The sequence below is a fragment of the Rattus rattus genome, chromosome 11 (genome assembly GCF_011064425.1).
Source record: "Rattus rattus isolate New Zealand chromosome 11, Rrattus_CSIRO_v1, whole genome shotgun sequence".
Taxonomy (NCBI): Eukaryota; Metazoa; Chordata; class Mammalia; order Rodentia; family Muridae; genus Rattus; species Rattus rattus.
The window spans coordinates 66,778,187-66,793,979 of record NC_046164.1 but is presented as its reverse complement, the minus strand read 5'-3'; the positions used below and the strand labels follow the sequence as shown (position 1 = coordinate 66,793,979).

At 48.2% G+C, this 15,793-nt stretch overlaps 1 protein-coding gene across 1 annotated transcript in view; it reads right to left on the bottom strand.

Annotated features, from left to right (window-relative positions):
* The window catches only part of Slc2a9 (solute carrier family 2 member 9), a 110,472-nt gene that overhangs the window by 49,814 nt on the left and 44,865 nt on the right, over positions 1-15,793 (bottom strand). The window contains exon 6 of the mRNA XM_032916787.1: positions 9,305-9,437. Coding sequence (XP_032772678.1) covers positions 9,305-9,437 — 133 coding nt within the window. The remainder of the gene's footprint in view (positions 1-9,304; positions 9,438-15,793) is intronic.

Sequence of the window (15,793 nt, the reverse complement as noted above, 5' to 3'; positions counted from 1 at the left end):
ACAGAGCTCATCAAAATTTCCCTGCACAGCCTTGTCCTTGCTGACAGCTCCAGGGTCAGGCTTTCTCATTCCCTGAATTTTCTCTTCCCAGCATCCCCTCCTCCATTTTTATTGCATCTTTAAGCCCCACCCCTCCACCCCACCATCTTCTGTTAGTACCAGAGAACAGGTGCCAAGGTAATGTTTGTTAGTATGGCTCAGATAGTAAATCTAGAACTTTCCCCCACAACAGGGATCTCCACTTTGTTACCAAGGACTTCTTGGGTTAAGTAGCTTCAATGGGGACATTAGTGCATGGTCAGATGTTTGACACTGTCCTTGGATTCTACCCCCAGATGTGATAATCCTTTTATTTGTCCAGTGGGTACAAAATGCTATAACCTTTTGTTGTGGCTTAAACTGTTTACCTGTTATCATATGGTACCTATGAATGTGAGCTCCGGAAACAGTCACCTAGTGAGGGTTGGTGGTCATGCTGGGGTAGCCGGGTTCCCCTGAGTCTTAGGAGTAACAGAGAATGAATGGATGCTGGAGTTCAGTGAGAGCGTAAGCATGGAGAAGGCTGAGGATGCTGTGTGAGCTGCCTGTTAGGATCTCAGGGGTTGCTTCTATAAGGGTTAAAATGTGGTTCCTCCAATGGCTGGAAATTTGCAATGCTTATGGGTACTGGAAGACTAGGCATGCGGGAGCACTGAGGATGCAGAAGAATTGGCGATGCCTGAACATTGAGGATGCAGAACTGAGGATGTTAGAGTACCGAGGCTGTGGAAGACTAAGGGCACTGAGGCTCTAAGGATACTGGCCACTGTCACCAGCTGGCAGAGGAATACGACTCTGCTGGTGCTTTGACTTCAGACTTCCGGTCCCCAGAACAAGTATACAGTCAGTTGATGTGGTCAGATGCTCTGAGCCAGCGATCAGCCTGGGACTCTGTGCTGCGGTGGCCACCAATCTTTGTCTATAAGACTGCTCTTTACCTCTTGAAGAGCAAAGCCCAGAGTGGTCTGGAGCCTTCTTTCCCATAACGAAGAAGGCAAAAGAACGTCAGGTGTAGCACTCCCATTGATCTTTTGTGACCACGTGCAGAGAGATGCTCTGAGAGTTCTGTGTCTTACACAGTGCAGGACTAAGGACTTCTAAAAATAGGAACTCTGTCAAGCCATTCCTTTTCAACTGCTACCGGTATTTAAGAGCAGGATGTCATGGGGCTTCTAAAGCAGGCTCAAGGTCCCTTCATTATTCACAGTGGTGATGTCCTACATGGGGAAAGAAGAGGTGTAGAAGGAGATATTGAGGTTCTATATAGTTTTATACAATTTTATTGTGACTGGGCCTGGAACTTCATGGTCTGTGTGAGGGTGTGGGAGAAGCCAGACTGTGGAGAAGCCAGCAGGGCACCGCTGTTTTCTGTTATGGTATATTTGATTATTGTACACAGAAAAGCTAATTGTTAGCAAAATATACAAGCTTAAAAAGGTATTGTGCTTGTCAGATGCAGTTAGGTGTATCCTGGAGAGCTGCAGTTTGGTGTGCCTGTAAAAGCCTCCACAGGTAAGAATGCTAAAGAGTAGAAAGTTCCTGCCTATTCTAAGGCAAGTTGCTTGAGAGAGGTCTCGTGGTCTTTGCAAAGTCAGCTGGATGGCCTTGGGCTGCCCCACCTAAAAGGTGAAATAGTTTGGCCTCTATTCACTTGCTTGGAGTCATCCAAGGGTTTAGGGGAGGAATTATTCACTTCTTTTTATAGCAATTGGACCTTTAAGAGCTCTCTCTTTGGGCTTGGGGAGTTTCATAGAAGGAGCTCCAGGCAAGAGATAGGGATTCATTTGCTCTTTGGACTTGCAGGAACCACAGAGAGGCAGTGGGCAGGACACAGGTGAAATGGTTGTCCAGGAAAGAGAGTTAAGGAGCCCCTCTCGGATTTGAAGGAGCTCAAGAGAAAGGTAGACTAGCTTGCTGGTATGGCACAGATAGAAAGAGATTTCTAAAGAGCTGGCAGGGTAGTTGTAGAATCAGGCTTGTGAATAGATATTTTGTATACAGTAAATAAAATTATGTCTCTGAGCTAACAGGTTTTTATCTCAGTTCCTGCCTCCCATGTCTTTATGGGTTTAAATATTGGATAATTTAGATGATTAAGTGCTACCATTTTCCTTTGTGATCCGTACATGGTGATACATTGCTTTTGTACAGTTTACTAGTCAGTGAATTGGATAATGATTAGCAAATTGGAGGCTGATAATTTGGTCGTTTGATAGAATTGATGTAAAACTATACAGGTCTTTTATAAGGAACCTGCCAAGACTTCAAGGCATGGTTGTGCATGCATTTAATCCTGGACCGGGTGAAGGGGAATCAGGGACACCAGGAGCTCGGGGTCATCATGGCTTCTGTGGTGATTGGAATGAAATGTCCTCTATAGGCCTGTGTGTTTGAATACTCCATCCCCAGTTGTTGATGACGCTGTTTGAGGAGACTCACACTTCCGCCAGCAAGGAGGAAGTGTGTCACTGGGGGTGGACTTTGAGAGCTTAAGGTCTTGGTCTACTCCCAGTGTGTTCTTTCTGCTTTGTGCTTGGGGTTTAAGATGTGAGCCTTGAGCTTCTGCCCTGGCCACCATGCCTGACACTTTGCTGCCACGCTGGACTCGCATCCTTCTGGAAATGTCAACCCAAATAAGCTCTTTCTTCTATGAGCTGCCTTGGTCATGGTGTTTATCACGGCATCAGAACAGTAACTCATGCAGCTACATAGTGAGCCTGAGTGCATGCTCGGGCTACAGGGGACTGAGCAAAACAACAACAACAACAACAACAACAACAACAACAACAACAACAAGTCCTCAAAGAAATTAAAGATTTAAAAACTAACAAATGCAGCACAAACCAAGTTGTGTCACTGTGGGGACACTGCCTGTGCTCCAGTTACGAGGCACTGCAAGTCTCAAGGGCACTGACTAGCAGAGAATGTACAATGAGCAAATAATCTACATCCTCAAGATAAGGGAGACGTTTCTGCAGGATCATGAATTAGTGGTGTTTAAATGTAGTCACACAGTGAAAAGAGATCTTTGCAAACGTGTCTGTCTGGGAGTCAAGATTGTGCACTCAGATCATCAGTGAGAATTCTTATATCTGTACATCTCAAATTGAGTTCAGATCCCAGAACCCATGCAAAGCCAGACACATGGTAGTGCAGATCTGTAAGCCCAGAACTCTGATGGGAGGTAGAGCCAGGCTCCCCAGGCCACCATGGCGTACATAGCTGCAAAACAAACAAACAAACAAACAAACAAACAAACAAGGACCAGCACCTGAGGCTTCCCTCTGACCTCTGCATGCTTCCTGTGGCACACTCACGTCCGAAGTCCCACATATGCAAGCAGAGAGGGTGGGGAAGAAAGAGAGAATAATAAAACCCCCGGCATCGTACAAAGTTCTCTTTTTTTTTTTTAAATCCTTGCTTTACAATAATCCAAATGTGTTTCTGTGGGCTTTGCAAAATTGTGCTTGTCTATATAGAAAGTGAATCCTTTTGTAATTTCACCAGCATGGCTGACTGACATTGGGGAGGATGCAGATTTTCTGGCCATGTTTTCTCTCTCTCTCTCCAGAGGCTTTGTTCTAGGGACTGAGCTGTGCGGTAAATGAGATGCACCAGGTCAGCGGTCTCACTGCCTCAGTCTACAGGGCTCTGTGGGTTCATCTTACTGCCAAGGATAACACTGGAACCACCCTGGCTCCTGCTTGCCCTTGTTAGAGGATAAAGTCTCTCTGTCTCTCCCTCTCTCCTCTCTCTCTCTCTCTCTCTCTCTCTCTCTCTCTCTCTCTCTCTCTCTCTCTCTCTCTCTCTCTGCCTCTGCCTCTCTCTCTCTCTCTCTCTCTCTGCCTCTCTCTCTCTGCCTCTGCCTCTGCTCTCTCTCTCTCTCTGCCTCTGCCTCTGCCTCTCTCTCTGCCTCTCTGCCTCTCTGCCTCTGCCTCTGCCTCTCTCTCTCTCTCTCTCTCTCTCTCTCTCTCTCTCACACACACACACACACACACACACACACACACACACACACGAGGGGGCGGGGTTGAAGAGCATACTGTGCAAACTTCTTGCCCTTATTTAGTTCTCCTGTGACTGACACAGATGGGCTGGTCTCACTGGACTTCTGAGCAGCCCCTGAAGGAATAGCTCCAAAATGCCCTCCACCAGGGAGGCTGGATGCTCAGCTGAGAGGAATTAACTCCCCACACATCCACACTGCACTGTACGTGGACTGGATGGGCTCCTGCTCATGGAAAACATATGTTGTGTTAAAGGCATGGGGCTGTCTGCCCACATCTGTGCTTGCAGCTGTCTCACAGCTGGGTGGCAACTGCAATGGAAAAGGTGCAAGGACAGAAGAGGCCAGGAGAGTTCCTGCGACTAGCAGGTGTTCCTGAAGACTCCTTCCGATTATCAGTAATGCCCCTGGGAGTAATGTCAATGCTATTGCTTGACCTGAGCTTGTCCCACCCACACAGGCTCAGAGCAGTGCAAAAGTAGAAATTCCCACTCTCCTATGGGACTTAATCCCTCTGTTCCTCAGTTTCCTAAACGTCAAAAGGCAAGAAAGCAGAGCTGGCAGTGGTCTTAGTCGGTACACACTGCTGGAAGAAATAGCGCAGACTGAGTTCTATCACCCACCCCCTTTCTGCCTGGCTTCTGAATGCCATCCCACTGGGGCTTAGGACCTTAATATAAGAAATTAGGGGTATGCAAACCTTCAGTCTGTAACAAGAACTAATGCTGCCTTAACCTTTGATTCCCCTCCCCTTTCTTCCCCTTTGCATCCTGAGTTCTGGGCAGACACAGGAGACACCCCTGGCTTTTGTTCATGTCACCCCCTACCATTAGTTTCATCAGCACAAGCTCTGTGAACTAAGATTAGTGTGAACTACACTGTACCCGAAAGCATGAAGAGGGCTATATGGAATTATGTCTTTCCCACCTTAAGCCTGTGAAGAACATTCCCTTTAGCCTGTCTTTAGAGAAGTGAGACCTGAGGTACAGGAAACTGGGCAGGTAGGTGTTGGGGGTGCACTATGGTGGCTCCTAGTTTTACCCAGCCCTGTCAGAACTGGAAGCTTTCGAAACTGTATAAACCTTGGGATATTCCTGGCAGAGGCTGGGTATGAGTAGAGTTCTTGCTGTCCTCGGTAAGGTCAGAACAAGGTCACAGGCAGCAGATCCGATGTGAGGGCAGTGGCCCAGCTTCGGAACTGCCTGACTCACGTGTCTAAGGATGGATGGGAAGGAGACAGAACAGACACCTTGAATTTTAACAAGTTGATTCCAGGGAAGAAGTGGTCTCAGTCACCTGTAGTTGACTCTCATCTCAGGAAGACGTTGGAAGACAGTCCATCACAGGCCTCTCCCAAGGCTCCTGACACACCCTTTCTTCAATCTGAAAGCAAGCAGCCACCTACAGCCTCACCTTCTTCATATTCCTGCCCGTACTCTAGTCATTAACTCTAAAGAATTTGAGAAGGGAGGATGTGCTCATTTCTCATCTGGAATGAGGTCTACGTGGCCCAGTTTGTTTCTGGGCTGGAAGCAGTGAAAGATTCAGATCTATTGCCCCTTACAGACTTGCCATGACCAAAGCAAGACTGGAACCCCGGAGAATCAAGAGCCTGGCATTTCCTGTACCTACTATGTGCCATGCACCTCACAGACCTTTCTACTGCAGTAGCCTTGGAAGGTGGACGTTTCTACGGGTACTGCCATTCAGGGACTTGGGGTGTGTGTGCCCCAGATGACCTCAGGAGAACCAGGTATGTGATTCGTTTTTCCACATACCTCAAAAGAACAATGAAAAAAATCTCATAGAATAGAGAGGCTGAGAGGAGAGACTTAGTTCAGTTCCATTTAGCCTCAGCTCCTGGGGGCTGTTGTGTGGTAGGGGTTGGACTACAAATACTGACCAATTAAGAGAAGCTTGAGACGGGGCTGCAACTGCTACAAGAGAGTCACTAGAGATATGGTGTTGGCTGGGCCTCGTGAGCCACACCAGACAGCTCTGCTTTCTTGCCTTTTAACATTTAGGAAATGGAGGAACAGAGGGATCAAGTCCCACAGGAGAGTGGAAATTTCCACTCTAGCATTGCTGTGAGTCTGTGTGGGTGGGACGAGCTCGGGTCAAGCAGTGGCATTGACAGAAGGTGATCAGACATGAGATGACCCCCTTCTGTACTGTCACGTCCTCAGTGCAAGAGCTTGGGGACATCTCAAAATAGAGGGAGTGCCCTCCTCCTCCAGGACTGCAGGTGATCTGAATATCCCTTTGACTGTGATGGAATTCCCTCTGTCCTTGTGTGGCCGCTAATTTGTTCATATCTCTATAGGTGTGGCTTTTTAAAATGATGGCAAAATTTGTTGATCACATGCTCCTGCTGGGATGGGAGAGAGAGCTGGCTTCTACTGCAGTTCTACTTCTGTCCCTGTGTGACCTGGACAGTCATGTGACAGCTGTGTATATGTGGCTACCCTCAGAATTAAAACGAGCACAGCAGAGCTAGAACTGACAAGATCCTGGAGGGCCACTCTGAGCTGGGATGCATGAGAAGATTGTCCCTGGTGAAGGACAGCCATGCTGAGGCTTGAGCAAGAGCACTGGCCTCCTCCCCGGTCAATGTATGCTCAACCCAGCCATACACGTTCACATGTGTAGCATCAACCTAACTGTACACAGTCCACAGTTATTCTCACCTGACTCATGTCAATCATCTCACTCAGCTGTCACTTCCTCCAGGAAGCTTCTCCTGAGTCCCCCATTATCACCTCTTTGGAACCCAGGGCTTCTCTCCAGTGGCTCTTGGCACAGGGTGACACTCCCCTGATCTGTGAAGGCATGGGGCTCCTAATGGACTCTCACCAACTACAGGCTTCAGTACTCAGGGTTCTACCTGGCTTTGATCCATACCTTATTGTCAGGGCTCTATGTCCTGGGACACTGATGAGAGAGTCCATGGGGAAAATCAACTCATTCTTTTTTCCTAGTTACCCAGAAGCTCAGAGGTATTTCTTTGGCAGTTCCTCCTGGGAAAATAACAGAACTATTTCCTGTGGCCCACCCATTGCCAAAGCCAGGTTGGAAGTATTTATGTCGGTTACATAATGAATCTGGTGAGCTCAGTGCTACAGACAGGGCACACAGGTGAGTTTCTTGACCGTTCCTAGCTTGCATTGTTGCCTGTGTTGTGTTGCCTGACTCATGGCCCCATCCTGTCACCTTGAAAGATGCTCTCCTTCAGCCAAATCCTTCTCATAGGGGCACCTCTCTGCTTCTCCACCTGCTCCCGGTCCTACTTTCTAGAAGGATCCTTGTGATGGTACTGACCCTCCTAGGCAGATACTCTTCCGGTCTGAATCCAGCTGACTGGCAGCCGCCATTCCATCAATGACCTTCATTCCTATGTCACGTGTCACCTTTAACTTGGACTGTCAGCAGAATGGGGTTGAGAGCCACCCAGAGGATTAATACAGCTCACTCTGGGTGTGTCTCCAGAGAGGATCAGATCAAGAGGGCTCTGAGATGATGGAGAGTTTAATCTATTGATGGATAGAAGATGTGAAGAGGCCATGGGGAAAAGGGAAGTGTGGAAGGTGGGGCCGGGCTGGAGGAAGTGGGCCACCTGCCATTGTGCCTTTGGGAGCTGTCTCTTTCCCTGACCCCTCCCTGTGGAGGCTCAGCTCTGGTTCCTGTTCACCATGGTATGAATTGCTTTGCCACATCCCTGGCTACTGTGAACTAGTAGTAGGCGTGAGTGGAAATGTCTGAAGGGGCCCCTGGGGCGTATTACACTGTTGGCCCCAATTCATGGCCTTTCTATGCCAGTGTCCTTTGTCTTCTGAGTGTATAGTAACCTCCCATTGACTCTGAATTTGGTCACGTGATTTGCTTTAAACAACAGGATCTCACATTAGGTTCTTAAAATTATGTGAGTACTTCCTACTTTGCACTCATGGGTGGTGTCTGTCCATCTTTTCCTTTTTAAGACAGATTCTTATTCTGTGGCCTAGACTGGCCTTGAGCTCACTAGGATCCTCCTGTGCTGCAGGATATTTGATCACATTTTTGAACCCCAAGATTGTGAGCTGGAAAAACCTATTTCTTTTTGTGGTGCGGCTCAGCCCTAGCACACACCTTTAATCCAAGAGCTCTCTGTTAACAGGATTAAATAAAGTCAACTATAGGTTAAGAGATAGGGCATGCAACCAGTTGACAGGGAACATAAGAAAACACAGGAAGTAGAAAGGAGGGACATTGAGTTGAAGGGTATTTAAGAGAGCATGGAGAAGAGAGGGCTTTTTCCTTCTGGGATGTTCGTGGAGTAGAATGGTGAGCTGGGTGCTTTCTCTCCCTTTCTGAATCAGCAAGCCTTCACCCCAACATCTGGCTCCTGAGTCTTCATTGGTAAAATTGAACATTCGGGATTTTTGTTTTTTAAAAACAACACTCCTGCTTCAGTTTTCAGAATACTGTGTTTACATGCATGCTCCACCATACCTGGAGTTTTGTTTTCTAATTTTGTTTTGTTTAAGACACTGGAGATTGAACCCAAGTCTTCACACATGCTAGGCAAGCAGGATGCCACCTAGACTCTCTCTCCTCAGACATGTCTGTCCATCCTAACAGACTACTCCAGTCACTCCAGGGTGGCAGGGATGCCATTTCATGAGCCTGTCCTTACCGTTGCCTGACAGAACACTAAGAATGTCATTGTACATCTGGAATGAAATTGGTACTGTTATTGATAGGAATACAAATCTCAGTATTATGTTTCAACCCAAGGCCATGATCTCATTATCTCCATTCTTTTTACCAGGTGTAGGCATAGTATTTATCATATATCATGACTTAATATGTATATATCAAACATACGTATGCTGGGCTGTGAAATAAGACTTTAGAATCTCATTTATTCACTGCACCCCACAATGCCCACTCTGACTATATGTAATTGAAGCCCCTCCCAAGGGTGCCTCCTTAGCTGAGCAGGTAGAGAGAAGTTCTCTCAGGCCAGGCCATATCATGTTGCCACAGGAGGACTCAATTTCTTCCATGGAATCATGCCTCATAGGCTCTTTTCAACCACCCTTTTCACACTGAAGAGCTTCTGCTATCTAAACTGTGACTGCAACTGGGGGGATGAAGAGAGTGGCTGTCCCTCTGCATGGTGCTTTTAGAGATGCTGATGCTTGCCCTGTTCCATCCTATAGCCTCTCACTGTGACTCAGGCATAGGCTGGCATTGTATGATGAAAGGGAAGGACCCTACCTTTTGTGGCTCCTGCCTCGTCGTGCTTTTCAAAGAGGAGGTAGCGTGGACTCTCAGGGAGAAATGGCAGGCTTGCCAGCTGGACCAAGGCAGGGACAATGATCACTCCGAACAGGTATGGCCAGGTGCTCTCCTGTAGGGAGAAGACTCTGCTGATGGAGGGGCCTTTAGTTGTTTTACTGGGGACACTAGACTGAGCAGCTTAGACTCTGCAGGAAGCCTCCCTGCTCAGCTTGTCCCTACTGGCAACAGCTAAGAGAAACAACAGAACACTGAGTTTGTGTGGCCTCAGAGCCCCCATGGATGGTGACCTAGCACATCTAATAGCAGATGGCTCTTGGCAGCCAGTCAACTCAGAGGGTACCAGAGGTGGCTGCTCCCTTAACGTGGACCACCACAGCCGACCTGGGTCTCATTGGATCTCTTCTACTCCTCCAGCATGGCTTGCCATTGGCATGGGGTCAGACATGCTTGAGTGTGAAAACTGAACCAAGATTCCTCCTGTGCGGCATCCACCATCTTCCTACTGTCAATGAAGATAGAAGAAGGAAGGCTGGCCCTTATGTTTGGGCCTTCTCTTTCCAGGGGGAAGACAAATGGCCACCCCCAACACAGGTCATCAACTTATTGTGTGCAGTACAATTTAATGCACACAATGTAATTTAAATACACTGTGGAATGTATGTTCTTGGGCCCATCAAGGTGACATTCTTCCCTGTCTTTGTCACCCAGATTTCAAATATTCTCCCACCATGTGCCCTGCGTAGGAGCATGCCACCCTGGGCAATGTTGATGGGGAAGACAAAAGGCTCTGGCTCTAAGCTGAAGACGCAGTGTATCTTAGTTCCTGAAACAGGAAAAGAAAACAGCCCAGACAAGAACAAGACACACTGAAACCTGAAAAGCCTTCACATGATGGGCAGAAGTCTGCTAGCCTATTTGGGGCCAATGAGCTCAGAGCCCTTGGGTGTATGGGACTGCTTGTCCTCATCCCACAACCAACCGTCCCTGTCAGCTTTTCTGAGACCCACTGTAGAGCCCTGATAGGGAGCCCCTGAGAGTGTCAGACACTACAGGGTGCAGCAGCAGGGACCCCTGGATCACAGAGCAAGTCAGAAGGGGCCTGCCAGGACACTCAGCCAGTGCTAGCTCCACTCTCATCTCCAAGGTGACTGCAGTCCTCCCTCCACCCCTCTGAAGCTAGTGAGTATGTCTAGTCAGTGGCCAGCATAGTTCTGGCATCTCCCTTTGAATGACAGGTGAGGCAGAGCCAGGCTTCTCAGTTTGAGGAAGCTTGTGACTAGAGGACCATGCAAAGAGAGAAATTGGGTGATCTCTGAAAGGTCAGAGGGAGCAAACATGGATGAGGAGTGCCGAGGGACACAGGTTCCATTTGGATGTCCATGGAATGTTCTGAATATAGATGAGCTCTGGTGGTATCATTTGTGACTATTCTAAAAAAAATCACAGGGTTTTTAGTATAAACTGGCATATTTCAGTGAACCATCTTAAACCATGGTCGAAACAGCAGACAGTCTGTCAGTGCTGCCTGTGTGTTCTGTACTCATAGGTGCCACCCACTGTGGATTGAAAATATTCAGGGAAAAAAAATATTTGTGTTGAACACTCACAGACAGACCTCTTTCTCTGTCATCATTCCCTAAGCAACATGGTGTAACAATTATTTACATAGCATTTGCATGGCATTAGGTATTATAATGAGTCTCAAGATGATGCGTAGGTTACATGAAAATATCACATAGCATTCTGATAAGGAACAGCAAAAACTGCCATAATTGAGGCAGGCCTTTCAGCCTGGCCCAGGGTCATCAAGGGAGTGACAAAGAACCTTCCTCTGGAACAGATGACTTGGATCTGAATTTGCTTATACCCCAATCACTATGGCCATGGACAAGACCCTAAGCTCTCCTACGAGGGGCCTCAAGGCCTCCAGAGGAGCCTTGTTTTTCTTGACAGGAGCTGGAGTCAGCTGAGCTGGACTTTCTGGTGCAAGGGGCCGTCCATGATGCTCTTGGCATTTTATCAACACGAGCCAAGAACCAGCATCTCATGCTGCAGTGGCGTCCATTAGCCACCTTCTTTATAAAGAAGTCAATGAAAGTGGGAGGGGCTTTCTCATACACTGACAGTTTCAGGGTCCTTTTTGCTACTCCTAGAGGGTAGCCTCAGACTCTGACCGTTTTTATGTTTTATATGTCATATAATTCAAGGTAACCATACGAAAACAAATACTGCATTCTCTCTCACCTGGATCCTAGATTCTAGCCATGCATCTGGATGGGAGTTAAAGAGTAGGAAACCAGAAAGAGTCCCTTGAGAAGAGAAAAAAGAGGTTTTGAGGGTGGGTAGTGTGAATGGGTCGGGGCAGTGCAGGGGGGCATATGAGAGGGAAAGAGAGTACAGTGGACAGAGGTTAAGGGAGCATAAGGGGTAGACATTGGTAAGGGGAGTTAAGCAAAACTAAGTCTGAATGAAAATGGCACCAAGAGACCTGCTACTCTGTTAAATAATTGGACAACTGCGTGTTACTCCCCTACCTAGGCAGGACCAAAGATGCCATGGGTGTCAGCATTGGAAGAGTCTTTGTGGGGCCAGTGAGGGCCTAAGATAATGGGAAGGGACACAGGGCTCCAGCTCAGTGGCTTTGTGTCAGGGGTCCTGGTACCCATTGTCCCCAGGAGGACAGATGTAGGACATCTTGTCAACCAAGACAATGTTTAACACACCAGCGGGGAAGGTATGTGGGTGTTCTAATAACTGTGTCTTGTACTTGAGATTGAAAGGCCTCTGTTTTAAAGATAGACTTCTAGGCCCTACTTCTCAGAAGCTATGGAAGACTTTGGTCCTTTCTATATGTAATCTCCTCCTAGACTACTATGAGACAGCCACCATTTTAAAGCAGAGTAGGCATCGCGAGTCTCACAGAGTCAAGTTCTTAGTATTGTACAACACCTACTGTCCAGGGATGGCAGCGACATGAAGCAGAGGACCTGAAGGTGACCAGGCCACACTGCCTGCTGGTGGAGGCAGCTTTGACTGTTACTGAGTGGGCAAGACGCTGCCTATCTCCCAGGCTCTTTGAAGATGCAACAGGACAGTCTTCTTTTTATTTCTTCATGCTCATAGTCTGTATATGGGAGGCTGTCAGTAGGATGAGTTCTTTATAGAGCTCCGCGAAAAAATGGATTACTTTGTTTTTCAGTGTTCTTTCTTCCATGTGACTGGGTTTCCCAAGAGCCATCCCTATTCTCACATCCTGCTATATCTGCCAATGCTTGAAACATGGCGGGTGCTCAGCACGTGCTGGTAGACTGTGCTGGTAGAATGTGTTGGGCGAGGTGACTGGTGACATGGATGCAGGTGCTAGAGATGACACCCCCCGCCCTGAGAAGTTCTTGAGGTATTTGTTTTTAAACTTAAGCTTTTCCTATATGGCATCCTATTAAAGAAGAGCGGGCACTTTATAGTGACATAATTAAGATCTCCGTATCTAAGCAGCATTCTATGGCTTCAGCTCTACTGGAGAGAAACTTGAGCCCTAAATGGTCAGGGAATGCATAGGAGATCCCTCGAGAAGTTGGGGGAGTAGCTGGATGGTGGGTTAGCTCTTCTGACCCCTGCATAGGTTCTTCCCTTGTTACTGCTTCTAGGCTCAGAGCAAAACAGAGCAAAACAGAGCGGCAGCTCTCTCGGGCCTGGCAGCTGCTCTCTAACTGGGGAATTTGTGTGTCAGCTCTATTAGGCTAAATCTGTCCCCTGAGCAGAATTCATCAGCCCTCAGCTCCAATGGCTCACAACAGCACAGCAGGGATCCCATCCAAGGAAGATACAGGTGCGGGTGTCAGCTGGTCTGTGAGGTAGATGCTGTATGAAAAAGCTAGGCCACCCTGAGAAGGTGGCTCTGCCAATGATCATCTGAGTGATCTCAGAGTATGGAGGAGCTGGGGCATGGACGACAAAGAGCTCCATCAGCAAGTGACTACAGAACACCTGTGATCTAGCCACTCCCAGGTCTACAGAACACCTGTGATCTAGCCACTCCCAGGTCTACAGAACACCTGTGATCTAGCCACGCCCAGGTCTACAGAACACCTGTGATCTAGCCACTCCCACTTCCAGCCACTTCCCAAAGAAGAGTCCTGATGGCCACAGCTTCACAGAACCCTGGGTGCCTCAGGGCATGGAAACCTGAGTGTGGCATAGCAATCTTCCCCCCAGTCCAAATCAGTCTCCAAGAGCCTGTTCCATCTTCTAAAGCATCTGCATTCCCTGTGACCATATTTGTTCTAGATATTTTTGGTGTCCGTCCATGGCCTGACTCTATTTCCACAAAAAGAAAGATCCTTGTACACGTTTATATTATTATCCCATTTCTCTCTGTTAGCAATAATGATATGACAATCCACAGACAGGTCCCTCATGCGGTAAGTCTCCTGTGGGGACCCTATACTCCTATACAGACCGTGTTCATTCCCTCCTGTCCTCCACCATCTCCTGCTTTCAGAGGGGTTGCCTGTCTTCTGTTTTACTTGGCTCTCAAGATAAGCCTGTTATTCCCATTTTATAGATAAGGAACCTGAGGCTAGGGGGCTGCTGGGAAATCTTACAGCAAAAATTATCCATAAACCAACTTTATGAAAAAGAGTCAAAATTCTGAAGGGTAAAAGTTTTAAAGTAGCCCCCCTAGACACGAAGTTTAGAGCAGAAGAAAGAAACAGGTTAGGCCCCAGAATTGTTTGTTCCAGGAAGCCCCTCCTAGGGCTATAGAATAGGTAATTACATCGGCCGGTTCAACAGCTTTCTCCCAGGAACTTGCTGACCAAGAAGTTAGATTAAAATCTTAGAGAATAACCTTGAGAAGCAGGAAGCTTCTCCCAGGAACTAGCAGACCATAAAGTTAAATAATGTTGAGAAACAGGAAGCTCCTCCTTGTGATTTTTCACTGGTATTCTCGACATTTTCCAATGACGCCCTCCCTACCCGCTTGAGTTGTGGTTTCTTCCTTTAAATTCCCCTTCTCTTAGCTACTGGTGGTTGAACTCCACTGCCCCTGCGTGGGATATGAGTCTTGACCCCAGTGCACTGGTTCCTATCGATAAACCTCATGTGATTACAGCAAGGAAGGTCTTGTGTGAGTTCTTGGGGGGTCGCGTCATCCCGAGACTTGAGTGAGGGTCTCCCCACTCCGGGGGTCTTTCAATTCCACACTGGTTTTAAAGGTCACTGACCCTATCAACCACCCCAGCCAGACTCTTAGAATGGGACATTGTTGAGTTTGTACAGATTTACTGAGTCTTTGGTACCCCTGCTAGTTCTCCTGATTCTCAGCTGAAGACACCAAGGTACCAAGAATTTTCTACCCCATGGACAATTATACTCCTTATATACACTATAAATCATACACTATAAATAGCTGTGGGGGTGGGGCTGAACCCTGGCATGTGGTCATCAGCTCTGTCCCCTTAACCTCTGCTGTCCACATGGTCAAACAGGCCACTCACTTATAGCTGTGCCTTGCTGGGATACACCCAAATTCCACAATTATAACTGTGGAATTCTGTCTTTTACTTCCTAAGGAGTTAGCTACCTGCTGTTCTCAAAGCCACTCTCCTTGGAATTGAAACCCATGATTAATCCCTTCTCCAGTCTTCTGTTTTCCAGTTGAATTGCCTTGGCTTCTGAGTCTCATTGTTCTCTTTGTCTGCCATGCGCTTCTTTATCCCTCACTGAGCAGCAGCTCCCAAATAGAACTCAAAGTGAGAAGACTTGCAAAGGCAGCGGGACAGGGGGGGATGCTTGCTAAGGCAGTGGGACAGTGGGGGATGCTTGCTAAGGCAGTGGGACAGTGGGGGATGCTTGCTAAGGCAGCGGGACAGTGGGGGATGCTTGCTAAGGCAGCGGGACAGTGGGGGATGCTTGCTAAGGCAGTGGGACAGTGGGGGATGCTTGCTAAGGCAGTGGGACAGTGGGGGATGCTTGCTAAGGCAGCGGGACAGTGGGGGATGCTTGCTAAGGCAGCGGGACAGTGGGGATGCTTACAAGGCAGTGGGACAGTGGGGGGGATGCTTGCAAGGCAGTGGGACAGTGGGGGATGCTTGCTAAGGCAGCGGGACAGTGGTGGATGCTTGCTAAGGCAGCGGGACAGTGGGGGATGCTTGCCAAGGCAGCGGGACAGTGGGGGATGCTTGCTAAGGCAGTGGGACAGTGGGGGATGCTTGCTAAGGCAGCGGGACAGTGGGGGATGCTTGCTAAGGCAGTGGGACAGTGGGGGATGCTTGCTAAGGCAGTGGGACAGTGGGGGATGCTTGCTAAGGCAGTGGGACAGTGGGGGATGCTTGCTAAGGCAGCGGGACAGTGGGGGATGCTTGCTAAGGCAGCAGGACAGTGGGGGATGCTTGCTAAGGCAGTGGGACAGTGGGGGATGCTTGCTAAGGCAGTGGGACAGTGGGGGATGCTTGCTAAGGCAGC